General features: G+C 56.7%; 1 protein-coding gene across 9 annotated transcripts in view; it reads right to left on the bottom strand.

The window, feature by feature from the left end:
- Positions 1-4,071, bottom strand: part of NACAD (NAC alpha domain containing) — a 12,777-nt gene extending 8,706 nt beyond the window's left edge. For 7 of the 9 annotated variants that reach the window (XM_040455012.1, XM_040455006.1, XM_040455011.1 and 4 more), the window contains exons 1-2: positions 3,898-4,071; positions 1-2,084 (exon numbers count right to left, since the gene is read on the bottom strand). The exon at positions 1-2,084 is cut by the window's left edge. In XM_040455012.1, the coding sequence (XP_040310946.1) occupies positions 1-2,084; positions 3,898-3,964 (2,151 nt within the window). In that variant the 5' untranslated portion in view covers positions 3,965-4,071. The remainder of the gene's footprint in view (positions 2,085-3,897) is intronic. The other 2 variants (XM_040455009.1, XM_040455008.1) reach the window with 2 other exon arrangements.
- Between the last annotated feature and the right edge of the window lie 10,108 nt (positions 4,072-14,179).

Here is a 14,179-nt window from a genome sequence, read left to right on the forward strand (position 1 = left end):
AGACTCAGGGTGTCCTGGGGTCTCAGTGACAGACTCAGGGTGTTCTGGGGTCTCCGTGACAGACCCAGGATGTTCTGGGGCTTCTGTGGCAAGCCCAGGATGTTCTGGGGTCTCCATGGCAGGCTCAGGGTGTTCTGGGGCCTCTGGGACAGGCTCAGGGTGTTCTGGGGCCTCTGTGGTAGTCTTGGGGTGCTCCAGGGCTTCCGTGGCAACCTTGGGGCATTCTGGGGTCTTCGTGGCAGGCTGTGGGGGTTGTGCAGCCTCTGTGGCAGACTTGGGGGTGCCTGCAGTTCCCCTTGAGACCCAGAGTGTACCAGTGTCTGCAGCTGGCTCCACGCCTTCCAGCTGGGCTTGGTTCCAGGCCGAAGGCTCCGGGCCTCCAGCGTGTCTTGTGTCCCTCTCCTCAGGTGCTGGCCTCGGTTCCAAGGTTGTCTGTCCTTCCTGCTGGGCTGCGGTGACCACAGGCTTGATCTTTGGGGTGTGTACGTGCAGTTTCTGAAGCCTGGCCGCAGCGGCAGGTCCCTGGCCCAAGGGGAGGCCTGTGTCCTGTGGGGGCCGGGCTGGGGCCACAGAGTCAGGGTCCTGGCCTGCTTCTTGCTTCAGGGTCTGCGGAGAGTCTGGGCTTGGTGTGAGGTCCCCCTCTTCCAGGGCAGTGCAAGGGGCCAGGCCTACGGCAGCGCCGTCCTCCAACTGCAGGGGCTGAAGCGTGTCTGTGGCAACAGGCGCTGGGCCCAGGATGGAGCCCGCCTCCTCCCCCCAGGCCTGCAAGGTCACCCAGGGGCGGCCTGGGGCTTCCTGCAGGGCAGGAGCAGGGACCGCCCCTGTCTCCTGGGCACCCGGTTCGTGGCCCTCCATGGCCCGGCCAGCCTCTCCCTCAGAGATCCCAGGAGCGGGCGGCCCCCCAGGGCTGTCCTGGAGCAGGGCGGCGGGCTGTGCATGGGGCTCCCCGCTGTACAGCCTCTCATCATCTGCCCCCGCGTAGGAGGCAGAGTCGGGGTCGGACGAGGCCGCTGAGGTGTCGTCCCGGAAGGCGAAGGCCTCGTCCATGCCCTCAGTGATGGAGAGGTCGGACAATGACTGCAGGGAGGAGGCGAACGTGCTGTCGTCCTCGCCCTCCCCGGCTGGGTCCCCTGCAGAGTCCCGGCCATCCTCCTCCTCCTCCTCCTCTTCCTCCTCCTCTTCCTCCTCCTCAGGGGCCCTCGGCGTCACCTCCACTGCCTCCACCTGGAAGAGGAGGCTGCCCCGGAAAGGCAGGAGGGAGGCGGGGATCATTGGGTCGTTGGCCAGGAAGTCCAGCTCGAAGAAGTGGCCATCCTGGCCCCAGGAAGAGCTGCTGTCTGCCGAGATGCTGGACTCTGGGGACGGGGGCCCTGGGGGCCCGGCAGGGGACGGCTCCTGCTCGTCCGCCACAGACCCCGGCGGGGAGAAGCCCCAGCCTGAGGGGACGTCCAGCCCTTCGGCGGGGACCAGCAGGCTCAGGGAACAGGACGGGGACGAGGCCCAGCTGTCGCCGTCCGCTGTGATGTAAGAGCCCGAGGGCGAGGCTGGCGGCGAGTCCCCCAGCTCAGCCTGGGTGTCCCGGGCGTCCCTGCGGGGCCCCGCGCCGAGGAGCAGGGCACAGGTGGTCTCGGTGGGGGTGGAGGGAGGCGTGAAGTAGGAGTCGGGGTCTGGGGCAGGGCAAGGCACAGGAGGGTCACCCTGAGAACACAACTCGGAGGGTGGGTTCAGGCTGGGATGCCCACCTTCCCGGTCCCTGAGCTCTGGCAGGGCTGCCCTGGGTGGCAGGGGCACCCGGCGGGTCTCCTCGCCCATCACGATCCGGGGCTCCAGGGTGGCTGGAGGGGGACCCCCGGCGGGCCGGGCTTCGGGTGGCCCAGGGCTGGGGCTGCCTTCTGCAGGAACCGCCCAGGCCGAGGGGGTGCCGCGCGGCCCCGCATCCCAGCTGGCTCCCTCCGGCGGGGGCCGGGCGCCCGGCTTGCTGGGTAGGAACTCGAGGGCTAGGCCGCCAGGACCCGGGCTCAGGGCACAGTGCTCCAGCCGGTCCCCTCTAGGGGTGGAGGCCGAAGCCACATCACAGGATGACTCTGTGGGAAGAGAAGGGCGTGAGGAGGGTACAGGGTGTGGAGTGCAGGGCGGGCGGGAGAGTGACCTGGGGCCGCACCATCTGGCGTGGGGCGTGGGGCGCAGCGCAGCAGCGACGGGGGGATGGGGAGTGGCAGGAGGTCAGCCGAACACACTAATGGGCTTCTCTCTGAGGCTCCGCAGGGGTGAGGCTGGTACCCGTCTCCTTGGGTGCTGGCTGGCTGGGCCCCTGCCCTCAGTCTGTGACCTCTCGTGACCTCTAGGGAGAGGCCTCCGCATTCAACTGCCCTGGGACAATGAAGGCCTCACAGCTCCTGTGACGCGGGGGCCTGGGCCCTCTTCCTCATCCCTCTCCTCGCTGCCCCGTGGGCACCTGAGGCCAGCCTGCCTGCTTGTAGCCGGCCCCGCCCCGTACCTGCTCCCAGAGCTGACGGGACAGGCTCTGGGCTGGAGCACACGGTGGAGGCAGCGCTGCAGTGGGGACAGGCCCTGGGGGGTCACGGGGGCCTGGAAGGGCTCCCCCCCTGCCCAGGAACACACGAGTGGGTCCCCTGGCGGTGTTAGGGAGGCTGCCTCTAGGGGTCCTGCTCTATGACGCTCACCTGCGATCACCCCCCAAGTACCTCTGTGCCCTGGCTTTCTGTCTGCAAAGTAGAGTATCTGCCAGGACTAGAGAGGAAACTTTCACGAAGGGGCAGCCCCCTCCCGGGCCTACCCGTGGGCCTGCAGCCGTGGCTGAGCCCGGGGCCCTTGGGCCACACCACTGGGATTCTCAGGTGGGGGGGGACCCTGAGAAGCGGGTCCATGAGCTGGCTGCAGTGTGACAGACACCCAGGGCCTGGAGGTGGGTGTGGTGGGTGGGGTCGGGTGGAGTCGGGGCTCTTGGCACCGAGCCAGTGTGGTGCCCTTACCAACCCGCACTGGGGCAGGGAGAGGGCAGAGCTGGGCCAAGGGGGGAGGGGAAGGGAAGCCAAAGGTCAAAGGTTTTTGTAACCATCAAGGTCATCAAGCAGCCTGAGCAGAGCCAGCATGAGACCCTGGGTCTGGGGAGTCCTAGCCTCCATCCACTTTACCGGACCCCAGAAGGAGACCGGGCCCCTGGGCCCAGGACTGGTCACATTGCTGGGTGACGTCTATCCACAGCAAGGTGCCCATGGCCCTCCAGGACCCACACATGGCTGACCTCTGGCTGGTCACCCTGGCTGGTCCTCCCAGACCCAGGCAGACCCCCTCAGCCTCCACCAGCAGTGTTGGCCCAGCCTCTCCGAGGATGTGGGCCTGCGCCCCGGCCCTAGTTCCCCAGACTCTGCTTCCCCAGGGCACCCCGGCTCACAGCGGCCCCTCTGCCTTCCCCAGGCTCCAGCTCCAGTCCTGCTCCGCAGACCCAGGCCTGACCAGTCACCGGCGCTGGGGCGGCCTTCAGGCATCTGAGGGTTCAGCTGAGACCTGAGCCGCCCAGGACTGCCTGACCCTGGGCTCCTCGAAGACAATGGGGCGGCGGCCCAGAGGGCGGGCGGTGGGCCCGCGAGCCCCAGAGCTGGGGGATGATCCCCACGAGGCCCCTCGAGTCTCTTCTGGCTCCTGGAGAATACCCGGGTTCCCCCCCGCCCTTCCCCGCAGTCCTGAGTTGGGACTTGCGGGGCATTGGGTGGCGGCGGGGGGGGGGGGGGGGTGTCAGAATTCAGGTGCTCGAAAGGGCAGGACGCCAAAAGGACCCGGGAGGGGACGGGGAGGGGGCTGGCTAGAGAAGGGCGGAGAGGGACAGGCGGGGAGAGGCGGAGGGCGGCCGAGACGCACGCAGGAGCGAGACCTCACCTGTGCGGGGCCCGGGCCCGCCCGCCTCCGGCAGCAGCAACTCGGCGCGGGCAGCTTCCCCGGGCATGGCCTGACCGCGCGCTCTTCCCTCCGTGCCCGGTCTGTCCGTGTGTCCGTCAGGCCGAGCCTGCGCGGCCACCGCCCCTCGGCCGGGGGGTGGGGGTCAGCGGATGATGTCAGAGGCGCCCCGCCCGCTGGCGCTCCGAGTGAGCGTGCGCGTGCGCTCCGAGCACTGCGGAGGGCCGTGATGGGGGGAGGCGCCGGGTGGGGGTGCAGCCTCCCTCCCTTCCCCGACCCAGGCTGCGCCCTCCTTCCGCGCCGCGCGGCCCCGCCTTTCCCGCAGCATCTCCGTCTTTAACGGGAGGAGCCCGACCCCATGGAGCATCACCCCTAAGCCGGGAACTGGCGGGGGCGGGGACGGTAGCCAGAACTCGGGCTGCGGGGGCCTGGGCGCTCTGGGGGAGGCGGCGGCGCAGTCCTGGTGCCCGGCCTCCTGCGCCCCCCACCCCTTGCCTCCATCCCGGAGGTGAGCTGGAGCCGCAGCTCCACGCTGATTGGCTGGTCCTCGCCGTCGGTCTCCGTGGCAACCGCCTCCCGGCTCCATGGAAACCGGAGGGCAGGGAAACCGGTGGGAGCGCCGCGGGGCGGGCGGCCCCGGGGGAGGGGGAGCCGCGGCCAACCCCAGTTCCCGCCCCGGTCTCCGTGCCCCGCGCCGCTGGGCTCTCGGGCGGAGGAAGAGGAGACACGCCTTCCTCGCCCCGGAGGCCGCCCGGGCCACACCCCAGGGGCGACAGCGCTCTCGAGCCTCCCTGATCTGTGCCCTCACTCCCACCCAGGCCCTCCCGCGCTCGCACCCGCCCAGTGCCAGGCTCCGGCCCGGGGACACAGATGACCATTGTCACCACCCCTGAGCTGGGTGCAGGCAGGGAATCAGAGCGGCAGTTGTCGCGGGTGGGGGTGGGGGGAGTGTCCCCCACCTTGTCTGCTGCTGGCGCGACCCCAGACGCAGCGTGGGGCTGGCTCTCTGCGTCCTGCACCCTGTCACCTGCTGGCAATGCCGGCGACCCGTCCCCGCGTCTCCCGCCCCGCCCCCCCCCCCGCGGGGGGGGCGGGCGCCCCCCCCCCCCCCCCCCCCCCCCCCCCCCCCCCCCCCCCATGGGCTCCCCTTCTCTTCCTCTCCTCCCCCACACCCTTCATCCACACCTCCCAGGCTTTCCTAAGTTGCCTCCTTCTAGGGCCCTTCACCCTTTGCCTTAGCAGACCCCCTCCTAGCTCCCACTGCCCTGCAGACCCCCTACCATCTGGACAACACAGATTTTCCAGAAACCCAAAGTCCTTCAGCAGTCCCGAGGGGCTTCCAGTCTGGACATAGGCGGGTCTCTCCGTTCCTCCTGACTAATCTAACAAGAAATGCAGGAAATAAGAGACAACCAAAACAGGGGCGCCTGGGCAGCACGGTCACTTAAGTGACCAACTCTTGATCTCCACTCAGGTCATGATCTCAAGCCCCACGTCGGGCTCTGCACTGATAGTGCGGAGCCTGCTTGAAATTCTCTTTCTCTCTCAAAATACAAAACATTAAAAAAAGAGGGAGGGGGTCACCTGGGTGGCTCAGTTGGTTGAGTGTCCAGCTTTGGCTCAGGTCACGATCTCACAGTCCATGAGTTCTAGCCCTGTGTCGGGCTCTGTGCTGACAGCTCGGAGCCTGGAACCTGCTTTGGATTCTGTGTCTCCCTCTCTCTCTGCCCCTCCCCTGCCCGTGCCCTGTTTCTCTCTCAAAAATAAATAAGGAAAAAATAAAATAAAAACTAAGGAAAAAGAGTATTCAAAGAAATGATAGCTGAAGCTTGTAGGCAAAGAATAGAAACATATCTTCAAGCAGCTGAGCAAATCTCAAACCCTAAGGCAACCCACGTCGGGACGCCTGACCTGTGATGTCTAGCGCTGAAGACAAAATCAGGGAAGCGGCTGAGAGACCCAAGGGAGCACCGAAGAGAGCCCCCGTTCACTTCTCCCCTCAAGCCAGCCCCTGTCATGCAGCATTTCTGCCTTTCCCAGGCCCCACCCCTCCTCCCTCCAGGTGCTCACTTGTCCTGTCCTTCCTTTGTCAACAGGCATGCTTTTCCAGGCAGGTGGGGTGTGTACCCGTGGCCAAAGCGCCTTCCTTCTCCAGCGACACTTTCTTTCAACGCTTGAGAACCCTCCTGCCTCTGGGGTGGCCCAGTCGGTTAGGCGTCCGTCCAAGACTTCGTTTTGACCCGGTTTCGGCTCAGGTCATGATCTCACCGCGTTAGTGAGACTGAGCCCTGAGTGGGGCTCTGTACCGAGTACTGAGTGTGGAGCCTGCTTGGGATTCTCTTCTCTCCCTCTCACTCTGCCCTTCCCCTCCTCGTGCTCTTTCTCAAATAAATAAATAAATAAATAAAAATAAATTCACAAATCAGGAGGCAAAGATTTGCAGAGTGGATAGAAAAGCAAGACTGGGGGTGCCTGGGGGCTCAGCTGGTTAAGCGGCCAACTCTCGATTTCGGCTCGGGTCATGATCTCAGGGTTGGTGAGACCGAGCCCTATGTGGGCTCTCTGCTGACAGCGTGGAGCCTGCTGGGGACTGTGTCTACCTCTCTCTGCCCCTCCCCCACTTGTGTGTGCGTTTGTGCACACGCGCACTCTCTCTCTCTCAAGTTAAATAATCATAAAAAAAAAAGCCAGACAACTATATGCTGTTTATAATAAACTCACTTCAAGTCCAGTGACAGCTGTGCTGGAAGAAAATAACAGAAAATGACATGAATAGTAACCAAACACACACAGCACACAACCACAAGCAGGGGTGGCTAGGTCAATATGTGAGAAAGTGCACTTTGGGGTAAAGGGGTAGGCGGCGACAGACTGACCCACGTTATGGGTAATGGAGCCACACACGCTGGCTCTCGGAACCTCGGAACACATGAGGCCGAGGCTGACCGAGCTGAGAGGAGGGGGTGGGTCTGCAGGAACGGTGGAGGACTGGACTTGACCGTCAGGACCTCTAGACAGAAAAGCAGCCAGATGTAAGGGAGTCACGTCACCCACCCGCAGCGGTCTGTGGGGTGGTACCCCCAGCAGCGCAGAGTGACCCTGTGTTCAACGTGGGAAACGTTCCCCACGACAGATCAAACTCCAGACCGTAAGGCAAACGTCAACATGTCTAAAATACCTGAAATCACAGGGTTTGTACTCAGACTGCAATGGACTCCCACAAAGTCAATCAGCAAGAGGAAAATCTCCAAACACTGGGAAGAAAACCACAATCTTATAAATGATCCTGCTCAAACTGCAAGTGCTCCAGGGCATTTTTAAAAACACAGAACCGGTTAAGCATCTGACTTCGGCTCAGGTCATGATCTCGTGGTTCGTGGGTTCGAGCCCAGAGTCAGGCTCTGTGCTGACAGCTCAGAGCCTGGAGTCTGCTTCAGATTCTGCGTGCGTGTGTCTGTCTCAAAAATAAATAAACGTCAAAAAAATTAAAAAAACACAGAACTCAACAGGATAAAAATAAAAATACGGAACATCAAAGTGTGTGGTCTGCGAGTGCCAAGAGTCATCAAGGCCTCAAAGTCATCGTAGGTCCTACCTTGTGAAACTTGGGAAGAAAGAGCAAAATAAAACCAAAACAAGCAGAAAGAAGGAAATAATAAAGTCAGGAGCAGAAATCAGTGAAATGGAAAACAGGAAAAGAGAGGGCATCAATGACACCAAGAAAAGGTTCTTTGAAGAATTGGTAAGATAGATAAACCTCTAACGAGGCTGCCAACATTAAAAGAGCAGACACAGATGACCAGGGCCAGGAGCACACCGGGGGCTGGATGGTTAGTTCCATGTCAGCCCGAGGCGGCCGCAGGAAGCCCGGGTGGCAGGTGAGATATTCTTCTGGGAGCGCCAGAGTGACGCATGAAATCCCGGAGGCATGAGAAACATTAAAATCCACCAAATTCGAGCAAGCAAGATGAAATGGATAATCTGAACAGTCCTGTAACCATGAAAGAAATTACTTTTTAATTTAAAAGTTCACCCAAAGAAACTTTCAGGCCCAGATGATTTCACTGGGGAATTCTACCAAGTATTAAAAAAATTTTTTTAATGTTTATTTTTGAGAGAGGGAGGGGGGCAGAATGTGAGCAGGGGAGGGGCAGAAAGAGAGGGAGACACAGAATCCGAAGCAGGCTCCAGGATTTGAGCTGTCAGCATAGAGACCAACATGGGACTTGAACTCACAGACCGTGAGATCGTGACCTGAGATGAAGTCAGATGCTTACCCGACTGAGCCCCCCAGGCACCCCTAAAGTAGAATTAACATCAACTTAAAGCAATCTCTGCCCAGGACCCCTCGGTGGCTCAGTCGGTTAAGTATCTGACTCTTCATTCGGCACAGGTCATGATCTCATGGTTTGTGGGTTGGAGCCCCACATCGGGCTCTGTGCTGATGGTGCAGCGCTTGCCTGGGATTCTCTCTCTCCCTCTCTCTCTGCCCCATCCCCTGCTCTCTCTCTTTCTCTCTCTCTCAAAAAATAAACTAAAAATTAAAAAAAATAATAAAGCAATTTCTGCCAGAAAACAGAAGAGGAGGGAATGCCTCTTAACTCGTTTCCTGAGACAAATTTATTTTATTATTATTTTTATTTGTGAGAGAGAAAGAATGAGCTGGGGACAAGGGCAGAGAGGGAGAGAGGCAGGGGGGGAAAGGCAGAGAATATTAAGCAGGCTCCATGCTGAGCATGGAGCCCGACGACGTGGGGCTCGATCACAACCCTGGGGTCATGGCCTGAGCCCAAATCAAGAGTCAGACACTTAAAGACTGAGCCACCCAGGTGTACCACGAGACAGAGTTAAATACTGTTACCAAAGCAAGGCAAGGACAGCACCAAATACAAACAAAAAACTACAGCCCAATCTCTCTCCCATGAATTTAGGCACAAAAATTCTCAATCAAATATTGGCAAATCCAATCCAACAATGTACAGAACAATCACACACCTCTGACCAGGTGTGCACGGGCGGCTCAGCACGTGAGAATCATTCAGCGGAACACGTCAAGCCCGCAAGCTGGAGAAGAGAAATTATGCGATTGTGTCAATCGCATAATCCGACAGCCGTTCCGATTGTAAAAGATTTATCAGCAAGTTAAAATTACCTCCATAAAAATCATAAGCAAAAATCTTAAGCCGATGCCGGGCCGGGAGCCGGAAGACTGAACACTAAGGCCGGGCCAGGACAAGGGCCTCCGCTGCTGTGCCCGTTTTCAACACGAGGCCGCAGATCCTAACCCCGCAACGGGGCAAAAGAAGAAGGCAAAGCAGACAGACTTCCAGAACGGAGGAAGCACGAGGGGCTCCACCGGCCAACCTCCCCGTGACACCGGTGGAGATCTTATGGCCAACAGTTAAAGCTCCCAGAAAGGGTCTGATGCGCAAATGAAATAGCTGTTCAAGACAGAGTGCCAAGTCCTCAGTGGGGCGCTAGTGGAGTGGAACCGAGGGGCGCGAGCTCCTGCTCTCCAAGGCAGAGAATGCACCTGACCTGGCCTAGGAGCACAGGGCCCCCGGTCCCCCAGCACTTCCTGGCCAGAGGCGCCACCTGCTGCAGGGGTGGGGGCAGGATCCCAGGCTAGTGTGACCGAGGTGGCCCCTCCTCCCTTTAGCCTCCGCGTGTGGGAGGGAGACCCTCCCTTGGGCCCGGCAGCCCCTCGAGGCCATGGTTCCACACCAGAAGAGGCTGCCGTCCCCCGTCCGCTGAGGGCTCAGTTCCCACACTGAGGGCGTCTCTCCCAAGCCTGCCTGCCCCGGCTGAGATTTGGCCGGGCTGTGAAGTGGGTGGCTCCCAGTTTCTTCCCACAGGATCTGGCTTCACTTGCAACTGAGCAGGGGGTAGTGTGAAGCTGAGCGCCCCCTCAGGACTGTGGAGGTTGTGGTCAAAGGCCTTTGGGAGAAGACACACTGAGCCAGTGAAGACGCGGCCTAGACAGCGGGCCGGGGTGACTGGGGGCGCAGCCACGCACCTCACCGAGAAAAAGCCCTGCAGGGGAAGAGGAGCGGGCTTCCCCCAAATCATCTAACCCATTACCAAGCAAACGGGCAAGTAACGACAGTAACAAGCCCCAGAGGAGAGGGGGTGTTGGGCCAGAACCCAGAGTTGTTACAATATTTTATTTAAAATGCCCAGTTGCCGGGACGCCTGGGTGGCTCAGTCAGTTGAGTGTCCGACTTTGGCTTGGGTCATGATCTCACGGCTTGTGGGTTCCAGCCCCACGTCGGGCTCTGTGCTGATGGCTCAGAGCCTGGAGCCTGCTTCAGAGTCTGTGTCTCCCTCTCTCTGCTCCTCTCCCACTCACGCTCTGTGTCTCTCACTCTCAAAAATAAATTAACATTAAAAAAAATAAAAAAAAAATTTTTTAACGTTTATTTTTGAGACAGAGAGAGACAGAGCATGAACGGGGGAGGGGCAGAGAGAGAGGGAGACAGAATCGGAAGTAGGCTCCAGGCTCTGAGCCGTCAGCCCAGAGCCCAACGCGGGGCTCCAACTCCCGGACCGTGAGATCGTGACCTGAGCTGAAGTCGGACGCTTAACTGACTGAGCCACCCAGGCGCCCCTAAAAAAATTTTTTTTAAATGCCCAGTTGCCAACAAAACATTACCAGGCACAGATAGGAAGTATGACCCATGTACTGGCGAGAAAGCAGGCAACACAAACTGCCTACAAGAGCGACCGGATGCCGTATGTCACAGAGAAAGATGTGAAGGTGGTTGTTGTAAGTTATGCTCACTGCTAAAGGAGAGCATGGTTAAAGCAAAGGAAGGTATGATGATGAGGTAGCAGCAAGTAGAGAATATCCACAAGGGACAAAAATGACGAGATTCACTTTAGGGGCTGAGCAGAAGATCTGAACTGGGAGGAGAACTAGTGAACTTGAAGACAGATCACAGGAGATTACGCGAGCTGGAGAAGAGAACAGAAAAACGCACAGAGCCTCCGAGAGGTGTGGAACACATTAACCGCGCCAGCACATGCAGACCGCACACGAACCGGGGTACCAGGAAGAGGACAGCATCCAAAGAAGGCACAGCTGCAGACTTCCCAAGCTGAAAACAAAACCCTCCCACACACTGAGGGGGCTCGATGGACCCCAGGCAGGGTGGATGTGGACAGACCCACAAACACGCGTCCATATAAAAGTGTGTAAAGTCAAAGACAAAATCTTTTTAAAAGCAGCAAAAATCATTAGGAATGATAACATTGGTTCAGCAAGGCTGGAGGATTCAAGATCAGGATATAAAAATCTGTGCTGACAGCATGGAGCCCACTTGGGATTCTTTCTCTGTCTCTCCCCACTTGTGCTCCCCCTCCTAGCAAATAACAAAACAAAACAAAACAAAACAAAAAAAATCAACTGTTGACCTCAAATAACCAAAGCAATCTTGAAAAAGAACAGAACTGGAGGCATCACACTCCCAGATTTCACTATACTGCCAAGCAAATAAGTAATCAAAACAGTCAGTACTGGCAGGATGCACAGATTAACAGAATTGAATAGAGAGCCCAGAAATAAATCCACATTTATAGGGTCAATGAACCTGTTTTTTTGAGATTTTTATTTATTTGCTTTGAGAGAGCAGGAGAGCTCATGCAAGTGGGGGAGGAGCAGAGAGAGGGAGAGAGAATCCCAAGCAGGCTGTGCATTGTGGAGCCCGACATGGGGCTCGAACTCACAAACTGTGAGATCAGGACCTGAGCTGAAACCAAGAGTCAGATGCCTAACCTACTGAGCCGCCCAGGTGCCCCGACGAATCTATGACGAAGAAGGCAAATATATGCAATGGGAAAAAGTCCATCTCTTCAGCAAGTGGTGCTGGGAGAACTGGACAGCTGCAGGCAGAGGGAGGGAACCTGGACCCTTCTTAAACCACGCACAAATGTGAACTCCAAATGGATCAAAGACCTCAATGTGAGACCTGAAACCTTAAGAATCCTAGAGAAGCACATGGGCAGTAAGTTCCCTGACTCTGGTCTCGGCAATGGTTTTGTGGACCAGTCTCTTCAGGCAAGGGTGAGAGAAGGTGGGGTTGCTTCAAGCTGGAAACAGAGAGAACTACTGAGTGGGAGAAGGCATTTGCCAATCATACAACAGATAAAGGGTTAACATCCAACTATATAAAGGACTTACACACCTTAATATAAACAACGACAAATAACCCTATTAAAAAATGGGCTGAGGGGGCACCTGGGTGGGCTCAGTCAGTTGAGCGTCTGACTTTGGCTCAGGTCATGATCTCACGGTTCATGAGTTCGAGCCCCACGTCGGGCTCTGTGCGGACAGCTCAGAGCCTGGAGCCTGCTTCGGATTCTGTGCCTCCCTCTCTCTCTGTCCCTCCCCTGCTTGTACTCTCTCAAAAATAGATAAAAAAAAATTAAACAAATAAAAGGGCTGAGGACTCGAGTAGACATTTCTCCAAACACCTGGAGATGGCCAACAGACGCGTGAACGGTGCCACACCGTTGTCATCCAGGAAACGCAAGTCAGAGCCCCAGGAAGACACGACTCTCACCTGTCAGGATGGCTAGTATCAAAAAGAAAAAAATGACCAGTGTTGGTGAAGATGTGGAGGAAAGGGGCCCCTCATGCACTGTTGGTGGAAATGTAAGTTGGTGCCACTGCTGGAAAACGGTATGCAGGTTCCCCCCAAAATTATAAAATAAATTACAAATAAATCTAAAAAAAACACACCAAATGGAAGCACATTTGTAGATAAAGCAACTGTTGGTTACCACAGGAGGGAGGGGTTGGAGTGGTAAACAGATAAAGGAGATTAAGAGGGTGCAAACATTCCAGTCACAAAACAAATAGGTCACATATGTTAACACAGAGCATGAAGAATACTGTCAATAATATTTCAATAACTTTGGTGACAGATGGTAACTGGACTTATGGGGATCATTTCACATGTAAAAATATTGTATGTGAATTCATCGTGTGTGAGTTATACTTCCATTAGGAAAAGTTAATTGTGGGGTGCCTGAATGGCTGTCAGTTGAGCATCTGACTTTGATTTCAGCTCAGTCATGATCCCAGGGTTGTGGGATCGGACTCTGAGCCGAGTGTGGAGTCTGCTTGAGATTCTCCTGTCTCTTTCTCCCACCCTGCCCCTCTCCCTTGCTGTCATGCTCTCTCTTAAAAAAGAGAGAGAGATGGGGTGCCTGGGTGGCTTGGTCGGTTGGGCGTCTGACTTCGGCTCAGGTCCTGATCTCACGGTTTGTGAGTTCAAGCCCCGCATCGGGCTCTGTGCTGACAGCTCGGAGCCTGGAGCCTGTTTGGATTCTGTGTCTCCCTCTCTCTCTGCCCCTCCCCCACTCATGCTGTCTGTCTCTCAAAACTGAATAAATGTTAAAAAAAAATTAAAAAGAGAGAAAATCAATTGTATTTCTATAAACTTGCAATAAACAATCCAAAATTAAAGAAAATCCCATTCATAATGGCATCAAAAAGAATAAAGTACTTAGGAATCAGTTTAGCCAAAGAAACTCAAAATTTATACTCTGAAAATTACAAAACTGTCAAAATTAAGGAATACCTAAATAAACATCCCACGTTCATGGATCAGAAGGCATCACGTTAAGATAACACTCCCCAAACTGATCTAAGGCTTCCTTGCAATCCCCACCATAATCTGAACTACTTCATTGTAAGAATTGATAGGCTCTTTTTTTAAAAAATTTATTTAGATAGAGAACGAGCACACGCACAAGCGGGGGGGAGGCCGAGAATCCCAAGCAGGCTCAGCACTATGATGGGCACAGAGCCCAAAGTGGGGCTTGAACTCATGAACTGTGGGACCTTGATCTGAATCGAAACCAAGAAATGGACACTTAACCAACGGAACCACCCAGGTGCCCCAACAGGCTACTTCTAAAATTTATACGGAATTGCAAGGGCCCCAGAATAGCCAAAACCATTTACCTGGAAAATAGAGAATAAAGCAGGACTCACACTTTTTAAAAATCCAGTGTAGTTAACATACAGTGTTGTATTAGTTCTGGGGGTACAGTATAGTCATTCAACACTTCCGCAGATCGTTCAGTGCTCAAGTGTATGGGCGGCTGCGTGGCTCAGCTGGTTTCAGGTCATGATCTCGCAGTTCAAGCCCCGCATCAGGCTGTGCTGACAGCTCAGATCCTGAAGCCTGCTTCTGATTGCCTCCCTCTCTCTCTGCCCTTCCCCCACTTGTGCTCTGTCTCTCTCAAAAATAAGCAA

The sequence above is a fragment of the Herpailurus yagouaroundi genome, unplaced genomic scaffold, assembly GCF_014898765.1.
Source record: "Herpailurus yagouaroundi ecotype Mexico unplaced genomic scaffold, PumYag 214, whole genome shotgun sequence".
Taxonomy (NCBI): Eukaryota; Metazoa; Chordata; class Mammalia; order Carnivora; family Felidae; genus Herpailurus; species Herpailurus yagouaroundi.